Source organism: Camelina sativa, chromosome 3 (assembly GCF_000633955.1).
Source record: "Camelina sativa cultivar DH55 chromosome 3, Cs, whole genome shotgun sequence".
In the NCBI taxonomy this organism is placed as follows: domain Eukaryota; kingdom Viridiplantae; phylum Streptophyta; class Magnoliopsida; order Brassicales; family Brassicaceae; genus Camelina; species Camelina sativa.
Window position 1 is genome coordinate 24,599,584 of NC_025687.1, and position 24,907 is coordinate 24,624,490.

The window sequence follows — 24,907 nt, forward strand, 5'->3', positions numbered from 1 at the left end:
TCGTCCCAGAGTTTATCAAAGAAGAGGAACCTTCGAAGACCGTACTTGCTAATGAATCTGGTGAGACAGAGGAAAGAGACGGTGGCTACGCTGCTAAGAGAGAGCTGAACGACGGAATCGTACGGTCTAGAATGGTAGCTGTCGCACTCGGCGCAAGCGAGGAGGAAATGAGAGATGGCAGGAACGACGAGGGTGAAGACTACGAACATAGTCCAAGAGAGGATCGCTGTCCATGGACTCGAGTGATCCACGCACATCCATCTTAGGTATTTACGGAAGCTGTGTAGATCGTCTTGCTGGTGCGAAACGCAGCGGTTGAAGATCTTGTTGGTTTTGTTGTTGTTGTTGTTTTCGTGGTTTATCAGCGGCTCTTTCCCGAGGCCGATGTCGATGTCCGCCATGGAGAATCCGAGTTTTGAGAAAGAGAAAGAGAGAAAGATCGCGTTTGCGTTCTTTTTTTACTGCGATTGCTGATGCGATCTGTGAACAGAAGTGAGATGGGAAACGCTATTTATAAGTTAGTTATTTTTTGGTTTGGCGTGTGAAGGTTGTTTTGTTTTTGTTTTTTAATTTTGATTTTGTTTTGTCTTGTAAGGACTGAGTAACATAAATGGTATAAACTTTTTTTTTTAGTCCAAAAGCACTTAATTATATTCATTTTTGACATAACCTGATATTTTATTGCATAGTATATATCAATAAGAAAAAGGATCATGTTATTTTTTTAAAGTAACACTAATTTATGGATATTGTGTTTCGGAGCACGTTGAAAATTTTATTGAGTTCGAAAAAGAGTGATTTCATCGATGGAGAGTAAATAAAACTTGTTCATTTGGCTATTAATTATGGCTTTGGTCGGACCATGTTTAAAAATGATCCATGACCCAGTCAAATGGTATGCTTTGAAAATGTTGAAAAGGTAAAATAAAATTAAAAAAAAAACAGTTACTTTGGAATCGACTCGAGCTAGCTAGAGTGTGATTTTTTCACGTAAAAAATATGATGTCTCATCATTTTATATTTTATTCTTAAATGGAAAATTGGAAATACTTAATTTCATTATAAAAAAAACATGTTTGTATAATATGAAATCAAGTAGAAGAACATGAACACAGGCTGTGTAGTGGAACCCACTTGGCATGTGTTTAGGTTTCTCAGATCACCGTAGAAGCATCGCCACGCCTGCCATTTGGCTGTCTTGTTCCTCAGTAACCATATTAATTTTCTAATCATCATTTGATTAGTCGATGTTATGTATTATGTCCAATTATATCAATCTGTTTTTTATGTACGATGATTTTCTTATCACATTCAATTTATACAAAGATTTTAAAGAACCACCGGCAAAAGGAGGGCATGTCTTAAGTTTACTGGAAGAAAAGTATAATTTTATAAGGCATATGTGAAGTGTCTAACTCAATTAGTGCTTTAGATCTCAAATCGAATACTATACGTGATAATTCACAGTTTTGAATTTTTTTTTTAAGTTAATGATTGTGAATGATTTGAAATCAATTCGTTTGTTTGCATCTGATTGATTACTTGTGATCTTGTCAGTTCCTTAGTGGCCATGTTTTGTATACACCATGAAACTATATAAAACGGTGATCTATTACTTATTTCACATGTTTAGTATTTTGATCACATTATTTCCCATGAATTAATTTGTCTACCACAATTTAACCTCAAGGCATACGTTTTAGTGAAAGACATAGTATGTAGACATATGTTTTCAATTGTTTTGTAGTTAGGACAAAACTTTATCTCTTTTTTTTTTCCTGATCACTTAACAAAATTTTATTTTGCGCTTTTTATTATCTTACCATTTTGCATGCTTTATTTTAGAATCTTTTTAACCGTTCCATTATGTTGCTTGCTATTGGTTTTTCTTGCATTGAGTGGACAACATCCAGATTAATAACCAATTGAATACTACAATGCAAAGACAAATATTTATATTTGAAGTCGAATTATGATAGAAAATGTGGCGAATTATGATTGAGATATCTCACATCTTTTTCATTGTTTCAATTCACCACATGGGACTATGGGAGACCCGAAATTGGATTCGAGCTGTGTAATAAGGATGTATTGTACAAAGTATTCAAGTATTCAGACGTAATAAGCTTGACGAGGTCTTCTTCAGTGAGTAGAGTTTGGTGTAGAATGGATGGAAGCATGTATATGCTCATCACTTTTCCAGCTAAAACGCAGATCAGCTTACATTCGTGATCAGGGCACTTGGCGGCCTCGAAAAACTTGATTTAAAATGCTTTCCCTTGTGATATCGATTGTTTGATTTTTGTTGTTCTCCACAATCATATTATATGCAACTGTATTTAACCTAACTACATTTGTCACTAGGTAATATCCCGCACATATATTAGTTATGTTAATCATAAAAATATGAAAATTTTCAGAAAATATTTTTTAATAAAGTTTTTAAAATAGTATTTCTGAAAAGTAGTGTTGAAAAAGATGTATTTTTGAAATTTTCCCTAAAAATACATGTATAGCAAACAAATTTCCTAAATTTCAATAATACACTTTATTTATTCAAATCATACAATATCAAAATATACCACTTATTTAAACAATATTGTTAATGATAAAAACAAAAATTACCACTTTAAATTCTAATGATTTTCTCTTTGTAGTAAAATTTTGGAAATGGAATATCAAATTGTTTTTTTTATATAGAAATCATTAAATTACAAAATTTTAAATTAAATAAATATTATAATGATCATTTTATATAATTATATTTTGGATTACAAAAACTAAATATAATGATGAGTATACAGAAAAATATATTACAATTTTTTTGGAGGTAAGAGAGTGTTAAAAATTTTGATTAAATAATTCTATTATAATAGTTTATTTTGTTAAAACATTGCATACTTTTAAAAATATAATAAATATTCATGATTGAAGATGCTTTCTTTAGTTTAATTCCCTTATTGGACTTTGATCGAAATTAGTATTGTTGAATCTGCATCGATAATTGTTTTTTACAGCCACCAAAATTTTATCATACATATGTAATTGAAAACTGAAAATAATAAGAAAACAAAGAAGAATGGAAGAAATACATTTAAAAAAAAAAACTGAACAAAATATAAGATAAATCTAACAAAATATATAATCACACTCTTACCATGAGTTTTGAACCCATGCAAGAACATAAACAAAACAAAAAAAAATATTTAGAATTTGAGATATAGTGAATGATGATGTGAGAATGATTATTTATAAGATTTCAAGGGATGGAAGTTACATTTCTAAAATATTTTATTATACATATGTAATTGAAAATTAAAAATAATAAGAAGACAAAGAAGTAAGGAAAAAATATATAAAAACAAAGAAATAAAATTGAGCAAAATATAAGATAATTCTAACAAAATATATAATCACACTCCTACCATGAGTTTTGAACCCATGCAAAAACATAAACAAAACAAAGAAATATTTAGAATTTGAGATATGGTGGGTGATGATATGAGAATGATTATTTATAGGATTTCAAGGGATGAAAGTTACATTTCTAAAATAAATTAATTAGAGGAGTTACAACAATATAATTTATAGTGTGTTTAAATGAAAATGAATGGAAAAAAATCAATTCATAATTTATGTAATTTCAGTTAAAATTTAGTAGTAAAATATTGATTTAAAGTATAGATTAATGTACATTGTTACATTTTTATTTAATTAAAAAATAAAAATTATTTTTTAGAAATTAAATTCTAAATGAACCAAGAAGGAGAGAGTGAAACCTTATAAAATCATATGAAATGCAATAAAAATCTCAAAGATTAATTTGATTTTTAATCTCTTTTATATTCACCTTAATTTAAGCTATATTGCTAGATTAAATTCTAGTGATTTCCTCTTTGTAGTAAAATTTTGGAAATGGAATATCAAATGGTTTTTTATATAGAAAATCATTAAATAATAAAATTTTGTATTAAATAAAAATTATAAGGATCTTTATATAATTTTATATTGGATCACAAGAACTAAATATAATGATGAGTATACAAAAAATGTATTACAAACTTTTTGGAGGTAAGAGAGAGTTAAAAAATATGATTTAATAATTCTATTATAATAGTTTATTTTGTTAAAACATTCTATATTTTAAAAAATAAAATAAATATACATGAATGAAGATGATTTATTTAGCTTGATTCCCTCATTGGGTTTTGATCAAATCAATATTGTTGAATCTACATCGATAATTGTTTTTTACGGTCACCAAAATTTTATTATACATTATTATATTTTTATTTAATTAAAAATAATTATTCTTTTAAAAAATAAATGCTAAATTGACCAATAAAAAGAGAGTGAAACCTTATTTTTCTGTATATGATTCAATTTCTATTTGTTAAAAAAGCATATAACAGACTATTTGGAAGATTCAAATGCTAGCTCTCGAATGATCCATTCCTCTATACTATCACATGAATCACTTGTATGTACGACATTTACCTTTATAATATTAAATATATTGAAATAATTTAATCTAATTAATTTATTTTGAAAAAAATATCAAAACATTATGGTTTCTTAAGATACAATTTTATTTACTTTTAAAGTTAACATTTATCATTATTTTATCAATACTTGTTATTTCAAAAATAATAATATTATGATATAAAAATTGAGTATATATAAAATTATTAAGATTAAAATGTAAAGAGAGATATAAGCTTTCATAATATATATCTTTTTTACCCTTCTTGATGTTATAATTTTTTTTATAAAAGAAAAATTGAGTTAATCAAAATCAACTAGAGTATCGAAACAAAATCATATCTAAGAAAATCTTATTTTTAGTTTAAAAAAAATATAGAGATAAATCCAAACACAAATAGTTCGACTAAAGTTTGATCATCAAACCAACTTCATAAACTTAAACCAACAACATTAAGATATTAAATTCATCACATGATATTTTCCTGTCCTTGTTCTTGTCGATTCTCTCGAAGATTTGTGCTATAGGCATTGATAGATGTAAAACTTTCGTCTGTGTATGGTTTCATAATATATATAATAATTTTTTTCTTATAATTTAATTTATAATCATCTCGGTACTTTACTAATCAATTATAATGTATAATCATCTCGTTACTTTACTAATCAATTATATGTGTTATATTAATCAGAACATATATCTTATACATCATACATTTGATATTGCATATTGCTGCTATACTATTAGTTGTTTCAATCAAGCTCAAAGTTTATGTTGCATCATAATGCTCATATTGCATATTATTATTTTACTGTTAGTGTTTCAATCAACCTTAAAGAATTATGTTGTATGAATTCATTATTATTATCACATTTCTGTATCCTAATTATAATACATGAAGGAGTCACGAAGTAAAAAGTAACATGTCTTTTCATCGGAAAGTAATTATATTGTGTATAATTGTTACCGAACACAAATTAACATGTTTTGGATTCTTTTGTACTAATTAAGTGCCAACTCTAATGCCTAACAAGTATATATAATTTGGAACCTAGTTTGAGAGTATGGATAGCCCAAGTCCATTATCAGCCAACAAATTATTTATTTTCTTACTAAATATGGACTTTTAACTGGAAGTCCTTTTATGTGAATTTTTTTTTTACTTGAAAAAGTTTATATTAGTTAACCAGAGTCATTACAAAGTGGTTCAATTAGCCAAACAAGCTTTGTTACAGATTCAACATAAAAAACAGTATTTTGACATCCAAATTTTGCAAGAGTATCATCAACTACATTACATGATCTTCTTGTAAATTTACAAACAAAGTTATGAAATTTTGATCCCCAGAGATGTATATCCTGAATCACGTTCGAAGTGGACGCATTCTTTTGATGACCATTAACAATTTTCACCAAATTTTCACAATCCCCTTCAAAGATCATCGATTTATAACCTCGAATCCATGCTAGTTGTAAAGCCGATAGTAGTGCCTTTGCCTCTGCTTCAAGTGCCGACTGAGAGTTAGATAAAACTGTTGCTCCCCAAATCAAAACTTTTTTCTGATAGTATCTAATTATCCATCCACCTGAAGTAGAGTGACTATGTGTATCAAAAGATGCATCAAATTTTCATTTAAACATTGGATAGCTTGGTCTTGTCCAAGTTGATAAATTGGTAGAAGAACTGGTTGGAGGAATCCGTGTGTCCAGATTTAGAGTTGTTATCCATTCTTTTGTTTCAGCAACCGCTTTCAAAACTGTGGTTGAAGGATCTTCTCTAATGCTATCAAAAACTTGTGTGTTCCTTGCTTTCCATATACGCCAAAGGAGCCAAAACGGTAGATAAAACTTTTGTGGGTCGTTATGTTGAGTTGCTGAATTGAGGAGTGTTTCAACAGATGACTCTGTATCCGTGTGCACTTGGTTACTATGTTGCGGTGATATGTCTGATAGTTGCCATACTAATTTTGCAAAAGGGAACATGAATAAAGCATGTAAGATTGATTCATCTTCCTGGTTGCATCTTGGACAAAGAGGATCAATATGCATTCCTCTGGTTCGAAGCCGGGTAGTTGTAGGTAAAGCTTTAGATAATACCCTCCATAGAAAGTGCTTGATTTTTGGTAAGATTTGGAGTTTCCATATTTTATTTTTGAGCTCCACTGAGCCATGAGGAATAGGTGGGAAAGGGTGAGCATCATGGGGGTCATGAGTGAGCAGCCAATATCCCGACTTAACATTATATTCACCACTACTTGTATAATGCCATATTAATCTGTCTAGTACTCCAATCTGTGATATATATAAATTCTTGATATCTTCTTGATCTTCAACTATCAATATAGTCTCAACTTGGTGTAAGTCCCAAGAACGATAGCTCCCAATTTCTTGAATCAAAATATCCGATGTTTTATTATGATGATGTACATTTGTAGTTGTTATCGGTTTAGGGGGATGAGCTGGTAGCACATTATCAGTATTGAGATGTATTGACTTGCCATCTCCAACTATGTATCGAGAACCCTTTTGATCACCTTCAGTCCATTCAGTAAGGAAGACCAGCCATAAGATTGGTTCTTTTGTTCTTTTGCATCCAATAGAGTATCATCACGATAATAGCGTGCTTTCATGACTTTTGCAAACAAAGAATTAGGTAATTGAAACCGTCTCCAGGCTTGCTTAGCTAGAAGAGCATCATTAAATTTTTCGATATCTTTGAAACCTAGACCACCTTCCTTTTTAAGATATTTAAGCCTTGACCATGAGATCCATGGAATCCCACGTTGTTGTGAATTTCGTTCCCACCAGAAGTTCATTAATAAAGTTTCAATATCTGAGGTGACACCCTTTGGCAGCTTAAAACACGACATCGCATAAATAGGCATCGAGACTGCAACTGATTTGAGCACTATTTCCTTTCCTGTAGGTGATAAAGTTCTTGAGCTCCAATGAGATGTTCTATTCTTCACTCGGTCAATTATATAGGTGAACATTTCCTTTTTCTTTCGACCAAATTGTTCTGAAAGACCTAAATATTTACCACCTCCACCATGATTTGGTATATTTAGGATCGACTTCAATCAGTCTTGTGTCATACCATAAACCCGAGACCCAAACGTTATAATCGACTTTGATTTGTTTATTTGCTGACCAGAGTAGTACTCATAAATATCGAAAACATCCTTCAGTGCTTGACAATTTCGTTGTTTGCTTGACAAAAGAAGAGTGAGTCGTCAGCAAACTGTAAATGGGTGATGCTTGGTACTCCAATACCGATTTTAATTCCTCTTATATCTCCGTCTTTGACTCTTGAATTTATCAAGTGGCTTAAGATATCAGAACAGAGGATGAAGATGTAGAGTGATAGAGGATCACCTTGACGTATCCCTCTTTCTGGTGTTATGTTGTCATGAGGTACACCTTTAATTAAAACAGAGTAATTCACTGATTTAACTGCAGCCATTATCCACCCTATCCATTGATCGCAAAAACCAAAGACCTTCAAGGTAGTTTCTAAAAAATTCCACTCGACTCTATCATAGGCCTTACTAACATCGGTCTTTATCGCCATATAAGTCTGTGAAACTCTTTTTCGAACCTTGAGAGAGTGCATCAACTCATGAGCTATCATCACATTGTCTTGAATGATTCATCCTAGTATAAAAGCAGCTTGTGCTTCAGATACGATGCCATTGAGATGAGGTTTCAACCGTTGTACCAAGCACTTTGATACTATTTTGTATAAAACATTGCATAAGGCAATAGGAAGATAATCAGAAACAGTGATGGGGTTATCTATCTTTGGGATCATACAAATGTTTGTGTGGTTAATGCTTGGTTTCATAAGTGAAGTTCTGAAAAAAGTTTTGACTTCTTAAATGACATGATCTCCCACTGTGTCCCAACATTCTTTATAAAACCTAGTTGTTAGTCCATATGGTCCTGGTGTCTTGTCATCCCCAATCAGGCATACTGCATCATGAATTTCTTTGTCGCTAAATTCTCTTGTTAAACTGGCATTGATATCATCCGTTACAGTGGCTGTGAAATCAGAAAATTCAATAGGAGAGACATAATGACCATTTGTTTTATAGACATTGGTAAAATATTCCTGTGCATGTTTACCAATGTCTTTATCTCCTCTAAATTGTGTTCCATGAATATCCAGTATAGAGATCATTTTGTTTTATGCATATCTTGTTTTTGCAGAGGCATGGAAAAATGTGTATTTCGACCTCCCTCTGTCATCCATGTGTTGCAACTCTTCTGTTTCCAGTGTTTCTCCTCATCTGTATATGCTTTTGTGAGTGCATCGTGTAGATACGGGATTCTTTGTCTCATCCATCCGAGAGAACCCTCCATTGCTATGTTTAATTGATGTTGTATAGATTTTATTCTATATTCAGCGTTTAAATTTGACTGAAGCTTTAGCCTTGCCATGGCTTGACGACAACTTGATATCCTTTGAGCTATCGGAATATCAAAGTTATTATTTCTGATAGTCCAGCCCTTCTCAACTACAGATTTAAATGTGGGAATGTCGCATATCCTCTTATCAAATTGGAAAGTACGTCTCCGATGATTCTGGTTGTCATTTAATCAAAGCAGCAAAGGTTTATGATCAGAACCTGCAAACTCCAAAAATTCAAGTTCTGCATTTGGAAAATTCGCCCTAGCTGAAGAGTTTAACATTGCTCGATCTAGACAGCAATGGACTGTATGAGTGTGACGTTCGACCACCCAAGAAAACCTGTTTCCCCTTGATCGCACATCCAACAAATCGCATGTAGATATCATTTCTCTGAATCTTCTAAAAGTCCATTCATCTCTTGGAGGTCCTCCCATCTTTTCTTGATTTGATATTATTTCATTAAAATCACCAATAAGTATCCATGGAGTTTGTCGTGAGAGTGATAATAATTTGAATCTTTCCCAAAGATGGTGTCTCTCACTTTGAGTTGGGTGACCATACACACAGGACAAATAGCAATGGATATTATTAAGTGTTATAGAAGCATCAATGAGTCTCTCATCCTTTGAAATTAAGGAGAGAGATACATGATTCTTCCACATCAAAGCTAGACCACCACTCCTTCCTTGAGGGGGTACAGTTATTAAGTTTGAGAATCCTAAGTCATACATAAGTTCAAATAAAACATCACACTGGTTCAGAGTTTCAGAAAGAAAAAGAACATCACACCTAGTAGTTATACATAGTTTACTTAGTCTAGATCTTGTTAGCAAAGGGCCAACACTCTGGCAATTCCATGATAGGACTCTCATATTGGATCCTCTGGAGGTACCGGGCCCCCCACGCCTACGTCGAATCCTTTGGTTACTGAACAAGAACCCACTAAAACCGTAGCTTTCCCTCTTTTGCGGAGTTGGCACAGGACCGCCATTTCCTCAGCATCTTCAGCCTTGTTAAACTCATCCTCAAAACTCACTCGCTTACGCTTCATAAAAACAAAACCGGATTGAGCATTGTCGCTGCTTTCATTAAGAAGATTCGTTTTCTCTGCAGCATTACCACTACTGTATTTTGCATGAAGATAGCGTATGCGTTTAGCAGTTAGTTCAGTATCTTCAAAGAGACTTGGTAAGGAGGATGATGACTCAGTTGGAACTCCATTGTTGGGTGTAGAAAAGTTTGTCGGAGTAGTCATTTGAAGTCCAAGGATGAGAGTTGCTGGATCCACCGTGACAAGAGTTGGAGTTGTAGAATTTTCATTGTCTCCACCATTATGATCATCTCCACCACGATCATCATCCGATTCACCGGGATCAACATCGTCACCAACATCAAAGAAAAGAGGACACTCCTTTGCATCATGTTTCAAGGATCCACACTTCTTGCAGAAGTTTCTTAATTTTTCATATCGAAACTTAACAATAGTATTTTCTCCTACAATGAATTGGATGTTCTTTTGGAACCTAAGGAGGTTGTCTAAATTCCAATCTATCCTAACCCTTACAGCCCCTACTTGATTAGCATTCTCATCATAGTCTACCTCCGTAACAAAACCTAATCTGTTACTAACCCATCTAGCCATAGCATTTGTCAGATAGAGAATAGGAATACCTTGGATTTGTATCCAAAAGGGGATAATTCACATTGATTCCTCGCTGATATTAGGATACCATCGATGAATGGACATCATCAAGTCGTTGAAAGACCAGGGACCTCTTCGTAATACCAGGTTCATTGATTCTTTAGTCTGAAAACAAAATTGCACCCGTCCTCCGTCAATGAGACGACCCACACAACCATCGGCGAAACCCCACACGCGAGGCATTTGACGGATTAGAGCACAAAGATTCTGTTTTCTTGGATTCACCGGCGTGACCACAATAGTAAAACTATTTATAGCAGCCGCTCTAGAAGTGAATTCCGGAGGAAGAACCACCGGGAGATCATCAATACCCAGATCGAGGTCTTGAATTGATTTTCGAAGGAAGTCACTCATCGTGAAAGTAATCAGACTGTTAAGAAACAAAATTGAAAAGAAGGGTAGAGAATTGCGAGGGGAGAAGGTTAATTTATAGTGGTTCCACGGCGGTTTCAATTGACAGTTACTCCTCCGAAATCGGGGAGACAGAAAACCGTCAAGTATAATTGACGAAGAATAACCGCCAACAAACATCTGTAAATTAAAACATGGAGAATTTGTAGTCGAAAGGGAACTCCAGATTGGAAAAACGATCAGAGAATTGAAACGGTATGACTGGAACGCCCAGTCATGGAGAGAATCGCCCCGAAAGAGACGACATCTCTGCCTTTTATGTGAATTTAAGTGGGACAAATTCAACCATTATCCCCGTAGATTTCGTGAGATGAGTTTTTTATTAGTAAAAATATACTTCTAAACATGTATATTGGGACATAGTTGATGTACGTGCTCCTTCTGCTACAGTAATGAAATTAGAAGACAACTACGTATACTCCACAAATCTATTTGTTTGTGTCTATTATCATTCAATTTGTGACTTTTAAACAACATAAATTATACGTATTTACCATGTAAATCCAATATACAAGTGAACACTATCTAAAAAATTTATACTGTTAAAAACAAAAATATATATTATACAGCTCAACTATATTATTATCAAATGTGTAATTCCATTTTGTAGCACGAGTTATTTTCTATTATCTATAACATTAAGGTAAAGCTTTTGATTGTTAATCCACAAAACAATGGAATGATATATATATTATATATATATATATATATAGATTTTTTTGGTGTAAACAATGGAATGATATATTGTATAATCAAATCTTAGATTTAGCATATGTTGGGCATTAATATATTGTAATACGTTATTACAAAATCGCTACAGTTACGTCATAATTTGTTTTCCTAAAATGTTTTCCCATTTTATTTCTAATAAAAACTGTTTTATACTCCTTCTATTCTTTAAAAATGTGACTTCTAGAAAAAAAAAATTGTTGCAATAAAATAAAAAATTAGGTTTTCTTTGTATTTTAATAAATAATTAATGATAAATTGAACATTTCAAAAAGAAAAAAATAACTGAATATTGTTGGTTTAAAATTGTGAAAAATTGTTAATCACAAAAAAAATAATGCAGTTATGAAATTAAATTTTAATATGTTGTTTAAATATGTGTAAGATCTTAGAAATTAGATTACAAGATTAGATAGTGAAATAGAAGTTCACTATCTTACAAGATTTAACAGAACAAGTAATCATTTTTGGACAACAGTAAAAACAAATTTGTGGGTTTTGGTTAGAACTCAGAGGTCGTTTAATAGTGTCTCGATGGTGGCAGGAAAAGTAAAGTAGAGATACCCAAATTTGAGGGTAACGCCGAACACAAAATCTAATCTAATGGGTCAAACACGAAACGAATCTGCCTGCCACCAGACACCTCTCTCTCACAGATTTATTATCAATTGCCCACCAAACTCAACCAAAACTATTGTCCCAAATTACCTAAAAATAATTTTTTTGTTTTATAACAAAAACAATACCTAGAAAAATGCCTTTTTAATACCTAAAAAATACTAGTTGTTATTCAAAACAAAAAAATATCACGAATTTGAAATAAAAACTTCAACAGTACCACGATTTTTAGGTTGAAGAAACGTTTAGAAAACTTCTAACAACTTTTACTCAACTTAAAAATTGATTTTTTTTTTGAAATTCTTAGAGTTTGGTAAATAATTCTGGAAAACAGAAGATCTAGCATACCCTTTAATACCTTTAAAGAGAAAAACAAGTTTTAGTTAAGAAATATCATAACCCCTTGGAACTCATAACAAGTCTTTACTAATAAGCTTTTTTTAGATCTGGGTTAATAATCTTACTCTCTAACTAATCAAATCACCCATTGCTCATTAATACAGAACATAACTTTCTAAGGGGTTAAGATACAACACATGAACCAAGTTCATAAAACAAGATTCACTTGTCTTTCTTTTAAGTTTAATCCCACACACAACTAATGTGAAAAAACTTCAAACATACATGAGATTTTAAACAAGAACCGGCTGATCTTTAGAACAAAACCCATAAATTCTTGATTCGAACAATGAAGAGCTCAAAGAAGTTTTTTAATGGCAGTAGTAATAACAATAATACTCTTACAATAATATATCATCATCACAGAAGTAGAAGAACACAGCGCAAGCTCAAGTTCCATCACCATCTTCTATCTTCTTCTTCGTCGTTTCTTTGTCTTTCTATTTCTCGACTTCAACGAAACACAAAACTAAAAAAGAAAATCTTTTTTTTCTAAAAAAAAAAAAAATTAGAAAACGAACTTCTTTTTTTTCTTCTTCAATTAAATCAAATCGATCAAACGGATCTGTGAACTTTTGATTTTGAGTTACCAAATTCATCTAGAGACGTAGATCGGTACAGTGAAGATCATCAGAACCATTGAACTCATCCAACGGTGGAAAATTAAGATCGAACTGAAACGGCGGATTCCTCCGCCTAGACGACGAAGCGATATCGTCGTCGTCGATAACAGACGAAGACGAATCGCAGTCGCTGTGACAATCCTCAGGTACTACAGGCGGAGTTCTAGGATACCTTTTCGCAGCCGTCGTCACCGGTTTCGCCGCCGTTGGTCTCGGTCCGCTAAACGATTCGACTGTGCTGCTCATGCTGCTACAAGTCGGCCGGTTAACAACGGGATGAAACTGTTGGTTATTATTATTATTATTATTATCTCCGGGGTATAACCGGTGGTCCATGAACGGATCGACTTGGTTTTGGTTTTGGTTTACGGTAGTAGGGAAAGCTGCGAACCGGAGATTGGGAGAAGGAGGGGAAGGATCGATTGGGAAATTGGTTTTGGCTTTGGGACCACGGAGGTTACGAGCGGCGGAGTCGTATGCGCGTGCGGCTTCTTCGGCGGAATCGAAAGTACCTAACCAAACACGTGATTTTTTCCATGGATCACGGATTTCGGCGGCGAAACGTCCCCAAGGTCTCTTCCGAACGCCTCTGAAACGTTGTTGTGTTTCTTTAACAGATCCGTTGATAACGGTGGAGACGGCGGTTGGTCCGGCGACGGCGGGAGAGCCTCTTCCTCTCCTCATAGTGGATTTAAGAAAAAAGTCAGAGGTAGGTAGTAATGGTTGATGGAGAGAGGATCTGGGAGAAGGGAGAGGGGAAGATGAAGAAGATGAGGGAGGGGAGGAGGCATGGGGGAAGATAGGAAAACTCTCTCTTTAACACAAAAAGCTCTTCTTCTTCTTCTTCTTTCCTTTTTTTTTTCCTTTTTTTTAAAAAAAAAAAAAAAAAATCAATTTTTTTGTGAAGAAACTAAAATTCAAATTTGTTTTTTAAAAATAATAATAATAAATAAATAACTGATATTTTGTTAATTTTATAAGAAAAAGGGTTTTTTTTAAAATTGGTTGGAATAGTAATCTCTGGAATTCTCTCTTATTAGCTTTCTTCACACACGCACCCGCACCCGCACCCGCACCCGCCCCACAAGACCGACCAACTGGGTTTTCTTATCATTTTGTCAACCGATTATTATAGAGAGATTGGAAACCATTACCGTCAAGCTAAATCAGTCGTGAAGAAGAACCTAAACTTTTTTATTTTTTCTTTTATATTCTAGCCAAATATATAAACTTTGCAATGAGATTGGAGCATTAGATTAAAAAAAAATCTTGGGAGAGAGAAATTTTTTTTTCGTCCACATATACTGTATTTTAAATAATTGTTTATTTATAAAAACTAATAAATCATCCCATCATTTTTTTTTGGTGTAAAAGAGGAGACATAGTCTCCTATAAATTAAAAAGCAAAAAACTCAAGTTACATTCGAACACGATTTGGATACGCAGTTCCAGTCGCATCCGCTAGCAGCTCAGTATTAAGAGCATCCAGACAAACATCTAAAAATTTGAAACCCAACGGTAAAGAAAAGGCATAGTTGGCTAAACCATCCGCAAGACGGTTAGCTTTCTTATAAATATGAGTAATATGGACCAGCCAATCCCTAGAAATAAAGCCATAGCACAACCATACTAGGAAGGACAGGGGATGAGAATCACTTATCCCTGTCGTAAGAAAACTAACAACCATCTCCGAGTCCACCTCCAATTCCACACATCGCATATGACACTCCCAAGCCATACAAAATCCATAATACACTCCCCACAATTCTGCTAACACCGCCGAACAGATTCCGATGTTAGAAAAAAAACTAGTAGTTAGTTAATTTTTTAAAAAAAAAACATTTTGAAAAATAACATAATTTTTGATTTTGAATCCTTAAAAAATCCATATATATGCAAAAATTTAAAATATATGAACTTTATAGCTTTAACCATATTAAACCATTGTATAACTATAAAATTGTTTGAAAAAAACTATAGTAGAATACGATGTATAAATACCGTATTTACTACCATATGTTAGAATACTGGAAAACATTATAAATATTCCGTTTTTAGAAAGCAACACCGTAATTCATGCAAAAATGTATACAATTTTGAATGCAAACCAGGCTTTAAATTTCACATTAGTTTACAAAAAAAAATTGGGAAGTTTTTAAGATCATTACAACTTTCACAACTATTGTTAGACATGATCGAGGAATTAGACACATGTATTAGAATAATACAAAATGAGATGCACAAAGATGCAATAGACTATGATAAGGTTTGTTTCTTTCGATTCTTGTTTATCCTAGTCATGCATCTTTTACATCTCATACTGCATCATCTCAAAACTTGTTTCTAATTTTTCGAGCTTGTTTTTGAATCTACACACATGTGTTTTTTTTTTGTTTTGGAATAATATAAATTTTTGTTAAGATAATTTGTGAATGAATTGAAAAAATAGCTGACTAAAATCCTATTTTTGATTTTTTATTTGGTTAAATAGACAAACAAGAAGCAAAAAGATGGAGTCCTAACTCCTACAAGAAAGGGAAACATGGAAAGTGGAGGAGGTAAGTTCCTATATACAAGAAGACCAATTCTTCTCTTCTTTTTTTTTAGAGAACATGAATCGATGACTTTATAATAGTATTCTTGGCTAATGAAAACATGATAAGTGTTGTGAATTATAACTAGAATACAGTTATATGTGTTTTGTAATATTTTGTAAAATAAACAAAAAAATAATAAAGAGAGAGAAGAAGGAGAAGCCAACGAGAGAGATTAGAACTCTTTCTTTTGATCAAAGACAGCTTATGTCTTACTCTTCTTACACAACTCCTTATTTATAGTACATTACAAAACACATGAGTCACACACCCATTAGTTTTGGTAATGACAAGTGTTAAATTTACAAAGATTGTGTAACACTACATGGACAAGTGTAATAACATGTGTCTTGCGAAGGAATAATCACACATGTGTTTTACAATACTCCCCCTTGATTATCCATCGCCATCGACGAGTTACGTACTACCTCATTAAAAACCTTGTCACGGAAAAATCCATTGGGATAAAAACCATGATAAGGAAAAAAGAGTATAATAACGTAATCTCCCCATTGAAAAGATATGTATAATCTTTTTTCATAAATCTCGTAGATGACGCATTCCTATACTGTGAATATGCTTTCTGAATGTGGTATCTTGCAAGTAGATTCGTAGCGAATGCAATATCTGGTCTAGTGCAATTTGCAAGGTACATGAGTCCACCGATAGCACTCATATAAGGTACTCAAAGGAGTCGCTTTGTCTGAATGGATCACTATCGATATTCAGAGATCTATTGACCATTGGAGTACTCAAAGGAGTCGCTTTGTCCATATTAAAGCGCTTTAAAACTTTTTTCGTATAATTTGATTGATGCACAAATATTCCATCTTGGAAATGTTCTATTTGGATCCCAAGAAAAAATTTAGTCTTTCCAAGATCTTTCATTTCGAACTCTTCTTTCATATGAGTTCTTGCATCATCAATCTCCTTTTGAGTTCCAATTATATTTAGATCATCAACATATACAGCAATGATCACAAATCCCGATGGAGATTTCTTTATAACATACCCTTTCTTCAACAGGTATTCGCTTAAGCGATTATACCACATGCGCCCAGATTGTTTTAATCCGTAAAGTGATCGCTGTAATTTGATCGCACAAATTTCATTAGACTTAGAGTCTAATGCCTCAGGAATCTTAAATCCTTCAGGGATTTTCATGTATATATCATTATCCAATGATCCATACAAATATGCTGTCACTACATCCATAAGGTACATTTCTAAATTCTTTGAAGCTGTTAGACTCATTAAGTACCTGAATGTAATTGCATCCATGACTGGAGAATATGTTTCTTCATAATCAACTCCAGGTCTTTGAGAAAAACCTTGTGCAACAAGTCGGGCTTTATATCGTGTGATTCCATCTTTCTCATTTCTTTTTCTCACAAATACCCAATTACAACCAACAGGTTTTACATCTTTAGATGTAGTGACAAGAGGTCCAAAGACATTTCTTTTATTGAGGGAGAACAACTCAAGTTGCATAGCCTTTTTCCATTTCTCCCAATCAGGTCTATGTTGGCATTCTGATACGGACCTTGGATCTGGATCATCTTTTTTATGATCGATCTCTTTAGATACAGAAAAAGAGAATATTCCATTATCATCATCGATTTCATCTCTATACCATGATATTCCATTTTGGGCATAGTTAATAGAAATCTCATATTTTTATGTATCATCCTGAGGATTTTTCTCTTTATTTGGTTCTTCTTGAACCTTTTGATCTCCCATTTTCTTTTTATTTAGGGGATTTTTATCTTTACAACCCATTGGCCTCCTTTGTTTCAATTGAACTTTAGGTTCATTGGCTTTGCTCCCATCTAATTGCTCTATAGGAATTTCAACTCTTGATGGTGCATTTGCAGCGGGGATATATGACTTTGTCACCCTTTTTATATCTATGAACGCATCTGGTAATTGATTTGCCAAACTTTGTAAATGTACAATTTTCTGAACTTCTAGTTCACGTTGATTTGTAGAGGGATCAAAATATATCAAAGATGGTGTATACCATGTAATATCTTTTGGTACTTGTTTAATTCCTCCCCCTAACGCTGGAAATCCATCTTCATTAAAATGGCAATCGGCAAAACGTGCCGTAAACCTATCACCAGTTTGCGATTCAAGATATCGTATTATAATCGGTGATGCATAACCGACATATATACCCAATCTCCTTTAACATAACTTAAATGTTACCTCAAACTTATGACGGACCGCAAATCGCTTATGCTCAAACTTGTAACGGATCGAAAGTCTTTCGTGCTGATAACGTGTTGTGAATTATAACTAGAATACACTTATATGTGTTTTGTAATATTTTGTAAAGTGAACAAGAAATAATAAAGAGAGAGAGAGGAAGGAGAAGCCAACGAGAGTGAGAGATATAGAACTCTTTCTTTTGATCAAAGACAACTTATGTCTTACTCTTCTTACACAACTCTTTATTTATAGTACATTACAAAACACATGAGTCACATACCCATTAGTTTTGGTAATGACAAGTGTTAAATTTACAAAGATTGTGTAACACTACATGGACAAGTGTAATGACATGTGTCTTGTGATGGAATAATCACACATTTGGTTTATAATAATAAGTTGAAAATTTGTGTGTGGTGTATTTTCACTATTTATAAATCCAAAATTAACATGGATGAAATATATGAAATTGATATACCAATAATACTTGTATTTCTTATGTGGTTTTTTTTTTGTCAACACTTCTTATGTGTTTTTTATTTTCTATTATTCCAATCTTTTGCTTTGAATGTTCATTGCGATCAGCTATATCTAAAATTCAAATCGAACTTTAATATATATATATATATATATATACATATTAAAGTATGTTTAAAACACATGTTCAGCTGAATAATAGCTAAATTAGCTACATAAATCATTTCAAAACCTTTAATATTGTATTATGATATATTTACCCTAAAACACAATGACTAGTTTGTTTACATGATCATGATTCATTTTCGTAAAAGATGATTGTGGTTTTCTTTGTGCACCTAAGACCATCTCCAATGTATTACTCTATTTTTTGCTCTAAAATAGAGTAATTCTAAAATAGAGTAGGGTATCTCTCCAATGTACCACTCTATTTTTTACTCTAAAAAGGAATATTCTAAAATATATTCTATTTCTATATTATTCTTAGTACCTTTTATTTATAAAACTTACAATTAGACCCATTTTTTTATGCTCAACCACCTAATTAAACCAAACCTATTTATTGTCTTGTCGTGTTTGGATTCCTTATTTCTTTTCTCCTACGCAAACATTTCCAGGTTTGTCTTCAATTTCTCTTAATACTAATGAGGAGGAAATTCTTGGCGGATCTCCCTCTCCAAGACCAAATGGGGTAAAGAAGTCTAAAATGAAAAGAAAACTTGTTTATCAAACAACATCGGTTATCAACACCTTAGAAGAAGGAAATAAACAATTTTTGGAGCAATTAAAGAGGACAAGCGCACAAAGAAAACATCATTTGGAGATTCAAAAAAAAAAATTATGCTTTGAATGAGTTGAAAGAGGAAAACAAAATTTTATTTTGCGATTTGAATTCTTTTCAGAATCCAAATGTTCGTGAGTATTTTGAGATTGAACAAGCAAGGATTTTACAAAAACGACGTGGTCAACAACAAGATCAGGAAGCTCCTCCTACATCTATTCCATTTGAACAATATTTTAATGATCTTGGAGGACTGGGAAGCAATTTACTAAAATATTAACTTGCTAGTTTTTTTTTATTGTTTTACTTTTATCCTATGTTTCTTATTTTTAATTTGGTATTGCTTCGTCCACCGCCGCTCGTGCGGTTGCTTCCCCCTAATATTTTGGTAAATTTTATAAAACTATGTATGTTAAGTGTGTTTCATTCTCGTTATATTAAAATTTTATTGAAAAAATAAGTTACATTACGTAGATGTGCATTTATCAGCAATATTCAATATGCCAATAAAATTAATTAATTAGTATACATAATATTAAAAAAGTGAAGTTGTTCGTCAACATATACAATTGAAGTTCGTCAACATATTAAAAACTATGATACGATCCAAGTTTGTTGATGTTAGTAAATTGTACATGTTGTTCGTGAATAACGTACGGAATTGTTAAACAAAAGAAATTCATATTTGAGGAATTAAAGTATAAATAAAAAAGTTTACCTCTAAAATAGAGGGAAAAAATAGAGTTACTCTAAATATAAAGTAATTTCAATTTTTCTCTATTTTAAAGTAAGATATAGAGTGGGGTTGGAGAAGATTTTACTCTATAATAAAGTTTTTGCTTTAAAATAGAGTAGAGTTGGTGATGCCCTAACACTTGTTAAAACTCGTTAATTTAAAATATAGAATAATTTGAAGTAGTTAGAACAAATTAGCAATTCAAATTCGAAACGCATCGACTAACAAAAGAAACCAAAAAAAAATACTAATAATTAATCAATATTTTTCGAAAAAAAGAAAAGGTGATATAGAGAGAGAGAGAGAGGATGGTGTCTCGATAGGTGTGGTAAGAGGAGGAGGAGACAAGGGAAAGAGATTGGCACTTCCTTCTCTGCACTCTTCTTCATTGCACTTCCCACCTCACCTCACCCTCTCCTAATTCTTTATTAGTCATTTTATTTCTCTTCTTTCTTTTTTATACGCCTCACCAAAAGACTCGCACATTTCTTATTAATTTACTAAACTAAAATACACAACCCTCACTCTTTTAAATTTTTTAATTACACCTATCAGAAAAGAAAAAACACATCAATGTTTTCATAATCTTTTGGAGTAGTTTATCTTATTTTATTTTTAAATCTTTCGTACCATTGTTTTACAAGATTTCAATTTGTATTTACACTATTGCTATCGTACATATTTGCAATTTAATTGAGAGTTTAGTTAGTAATATTGCAGAGCGAAGAGGTAAAAAATAATCATCAACACACAGAAGTTTATAGTTGAACTAATTTTGGGGATTTATATCATTATTTACTATTTTTTATCATTTCATTATCTAATTTAGTGAACCGAAATCGGCAATCTACATCTCTATTAGTCGCGAAATCATTCCATTATTCGACAAAGTACTATTTAGAACATTATTGTTGGATTGGTTTAATTTTTTTTTAATAAAATTTGGATTGTTTTTTCGTTATATGAATTAAATTCGGTTGAAGTGTGATAAATAGAAAAAGTCATGTTGAGGAGACGAGACGCGTTAACGAGTGATAGTTTTTTTGTTTTTTGGGTTCAAGTTTGCTCCTTCCACGCTTTTTCATTCTCTTTCGTCTTCCTTCCTAATGACATCTCCACCTCAACTTTTTTATATTTCCATCTCTAATAAACAAATTTTAATACTAGTACATATTACTTCCAAAAAGAAACTCATTTATCAAGGAGACAAAATTCAATCACAAGAAAAGGTTGATGGAAACTACTAATAAACCAATTAGAAATGAACAAAACTATTTTATTTAAATGTTGGATCCGATATAGCATACAACAACGTGTCGAAGAAGAAGTGTTACTATCTAATTTAATCAGTAACTTGATCCATTGTTTAGAAAGAAAACACTCACTTTTTCATTAGAACCCAAAACATATTTGTAAAATAATAATCTTATCTTCCACGACCACATGGCCTCATTAGATTACATACATGTGTGATACGCTCTATATTTTTCTTTTATGAACCATAAAAAAATAGGGTGCATATGTGTGTGTGTTCCTTTGGGTTTTATTCCTATCTTTAATTTTATTGACTGAATAAAAAACATTTCTCAACAAAAAAAAGACAAGGAAAAAATAAATGTCAGAAGCTATATAAGATAGAGTGTGGATTCCACCAAAATTAAAGTCTAGTAAATTTGAACATTGAAAGATAATGTGTGCTCATACACACATCGAACTTAGTAGTTCACGAAAGGGACTCTTTTTTTTTAAGTGGTCAAAAAGATTTTTTTCTTTTTCGATAAAAAAACCATTCATTATCTCAATGGAAGATGAATGAATTATATAATAAATATGAATTGAATGAGATTGTTATCTTATAGTATGAGGAAGCTCTGGGCCTCAAATGAGAAATTCTGAGCATACTGGGCCGTAAACCCGAACATGTTAAATAGATAATTGCGTGTTCTTATTATGTCACTCGTAATTTTGAAAACATTTTCTTTTGGATGATTACTTTTGTACAATAGTTGAGTTACTACTGCTGATGCAAAGTAAACTGAATGAGATTTGTTTAGAAAACATTGCATTTTATGTGTACTCATGTTTGAACTAAACTCTCCCATCTAAATTTTAAATTTTCAAATTTCATATTCACGATTAAACACGGTTAAGAGACCTTCTTCGAAACAACTGCTCCAAACAAGAAACTTATGCCCCACCACAGAAGAACAGTACAGGTGCTTCCGACTCTTTTAGATATTATATACGTAAACATGCATGGAAGAAGCCAACATTGATCTTTATGTTGAACTTACATGCATGATGCATTAACATTTTCACATTTATAGGCACAACAGTGAAAAAATTCAGTTTAAAGTATATAAATTAATTCTAGCATGCATTAACATTTTCACATTCTTTCTGTAATTAAGACGTATCAAAATATAACTTCTAAAACGTTTAGCTCCGACTACATGTCTAAATCATTTACAAATTAACTGATGTGCTATATGCAACAATCCTTCAGTTTATAATATAGAAAAATCTGGACATAATATATCTTGCTCGAAAGTCATACACAATAGATATTACCGAAATATATCAATTCGAAACGAAACAGTAAATTCAACACTTGATATTATAATATATGACTGTTATAATTGGACCGACGAGGCGACGACTTAACATTACAAATTAAATGACACCATACAAAATACCGCGAATCCTAAGCATAAACCACTCATATAACCAAAATTATTATCATTACAAAATAAATTTCATCAAAAAAAAAAAATGAACTCGAAATTACACGATATGATCAATCAACGCAGAACAACAAATGTTAAACTCAAAGACTCGATCTCATCAGTATCTAACCACGTTATGAACGATTCATTCATCATCACGATCATCGTAAAGTTTACTGTCCGGAGAAGAAGGAGGACATGGCCTATGAAACTTAGGACGATGATGACGTTTTCTAGTTCCAGGCTGTGACGACGGAGCAGCATAACCACACATACCAAACTCACACGGCGCACCCGACTCACACTCGTTCCCGCACTGTCCGCAATTAGACGGATCATCGTTTGTGTCCACACAATCTCCACCACAACATGATAACCCGAACCGACAACTCCGGAAACAGAACCGACAATGGTTTGGATCGGACAAGACATCGACGCATTGGTTACGACAACATTTCATCCGAGCCATTGGTGGTCCGGATAGTTTGCAAGTCCTTGGTTTACACATCGGTGGCTTTGCCCTACCACAATTTGTTGTTGTAGCTGCTTTGGTGTGGCTCTTAAGCCATGAAGAGGTTGTGTTAAGTTGGTAACTTTGACCCCGTACTTGATGAAGAAGAGAGTTTAAGAGGACGAAGAATACGGCACATAATAATTGCTTAACGGTGATCATCATCGAGGAGAGTTTGGGATGAGATTAGTTATCTAGATCGCTAATTCAGATGTGTAATTAATGAAAGGTTTATATTAGTCTGAAGAAAGAGGGAGAAAGATTGAGGAGTGCTCATGATTTTCGTGCATGGATGATGATATTTTATTATGCATGTTACTCATTCATCATTTTATTCATTAGTTAGAAACTTTAATATATTGTTTTCTCTAATGAAATCACCTTTGGACCGCGAGGGGTACGTACATTTATATAAATTAGTGTGAAGAAAAGAAAAGGGAATCACATGGCAAAGTAGTTAAAAGAACAAAAAGTGGGTTTACAAAGCCCACATGAATTTTGCTAAGTTTTATTTTCTTTGGGAGTTACAAAAGGTTGTTAAGAAAATATTGGGGTTACAATTTTCTCTAATAAAAAAGTTACGTTGGTCTGTCCTAATGGCATGCGAACACATGCATATTTCTATGGAGTTATTTTTTGGTCTTCTTATTCTTTCTTATAAAGTTAACAAATAACAACAAGGTAATGAGACTAGCTAGCTAGTTGGATCTCCTTGAGCACAATTGCACAAACCTTTCAAGCGTACAGAGAGAGAGAGAGAGAGAGAGGAGTTCAACATAATGTCTGCATGTTTTCTAGTTCGAAAAAAAAAAACGAAAGTCAAAAGTGTGTCTGCAAATAACATTCCATGCCAAGAACAAGAAGAACTAAAAAGAAAAGAAAAAAGAAAGCAAAAAAACAAACCAGAAGTGGCATAACAAAATTGTATGGGTAAACTTTAATTGGGCCACAAGGCCTGTAACGTGAAGGCTTGTTTCTGAGGCAAGAAACACACATGGAAAATACATATACGTGTGCTTTTTTGTTCATTACAGTATGTGGAAATTGGAACAGGTGGATTCGTTGACTCATGGACACTACAGTAACCTCTGTTCTACTTTATTCTGCTTCTCTTTCATTACTTGTCCTCAGCAACCTCTCTCTCTTCTCCTTTTTTAAAAAAACTGTAGCAACTAGTTTGCTGTGGAAGTTCTTACGTGTTGGATATGGGCTTTGCCCCATCTGCCAACTCGGTCCAACAAATACTCACTAAAGATAACAAGAAATGGGCCAATCTCGAAAGACAATCTCGGGATTTCTCGCAAAAACCCTAGAGTGCCCTAACTCCACACTCACCTATAAATAGCATCACATTTATTGAGAAGAGGATTCTGACTCCCGGACAATACCTAGAGAGCAATACTTTGCATCGAAAACTGTTATTGTCTTTTGTATAATCCTTTCTAGCTTCCGAGCTCGTCATTATTGACTTGTTAGTTCTCCTGTGAACTGACGA

The 24,907-nt window shown here is 32.7% G+C and overlaps 2 protein-coding genes across 2 annotated transcripts; both read right to left on the minus strand.

The window, feature by feature from the left end:
* On the minus strand, window positions 12,841-14,237 carry LOC104777991 (ethylene-responsive transcription factor 3-like). Its single transcript, XM_010502339.2, has one exon. It carries the CDS (start codon window positions 14,058-14,060, stop codon window positions 13,353-13,355), a length of 708 nt encoding a protein of 235 aa, XP_010500641.1. The 5' UTR covers window positions 14,061-14,237; the 3' UTR covers window positions 12,841-13,352.
* LOC104777992 (stigma-specific STIG1-like protein 4) lies at window positions 22,827-23,605 on the minus strand. The gene has a single exon (XM_010502340.2). The coding sequence runs from the start codon at window positions 23,575-23,577 to the stop codon at window positions 23,047-23,049; it is 531 nt and encodes a 176-aa protein (XP_010500642.1). The 5' UTR covers window positions 23,578-23,605; the 3' UTR covers window positions 22,827-23,046.

Coding starts and splice junctions, on each gene's coding strand:
- LOC104777991 (XM_010502339.2), bottom strand. CDS start 14,060: ATGAGGAGAGGAAGAGGCTCTCCCGCCGTCGCCGGACCAACCGCCGTC.
- LOC104777992 (XM_010502340.2), bottom strand. CDS start 23,577: ATGATGATCACCGTTAAGCAATTATTATGTGCCGTATTCTTCGTCCTC.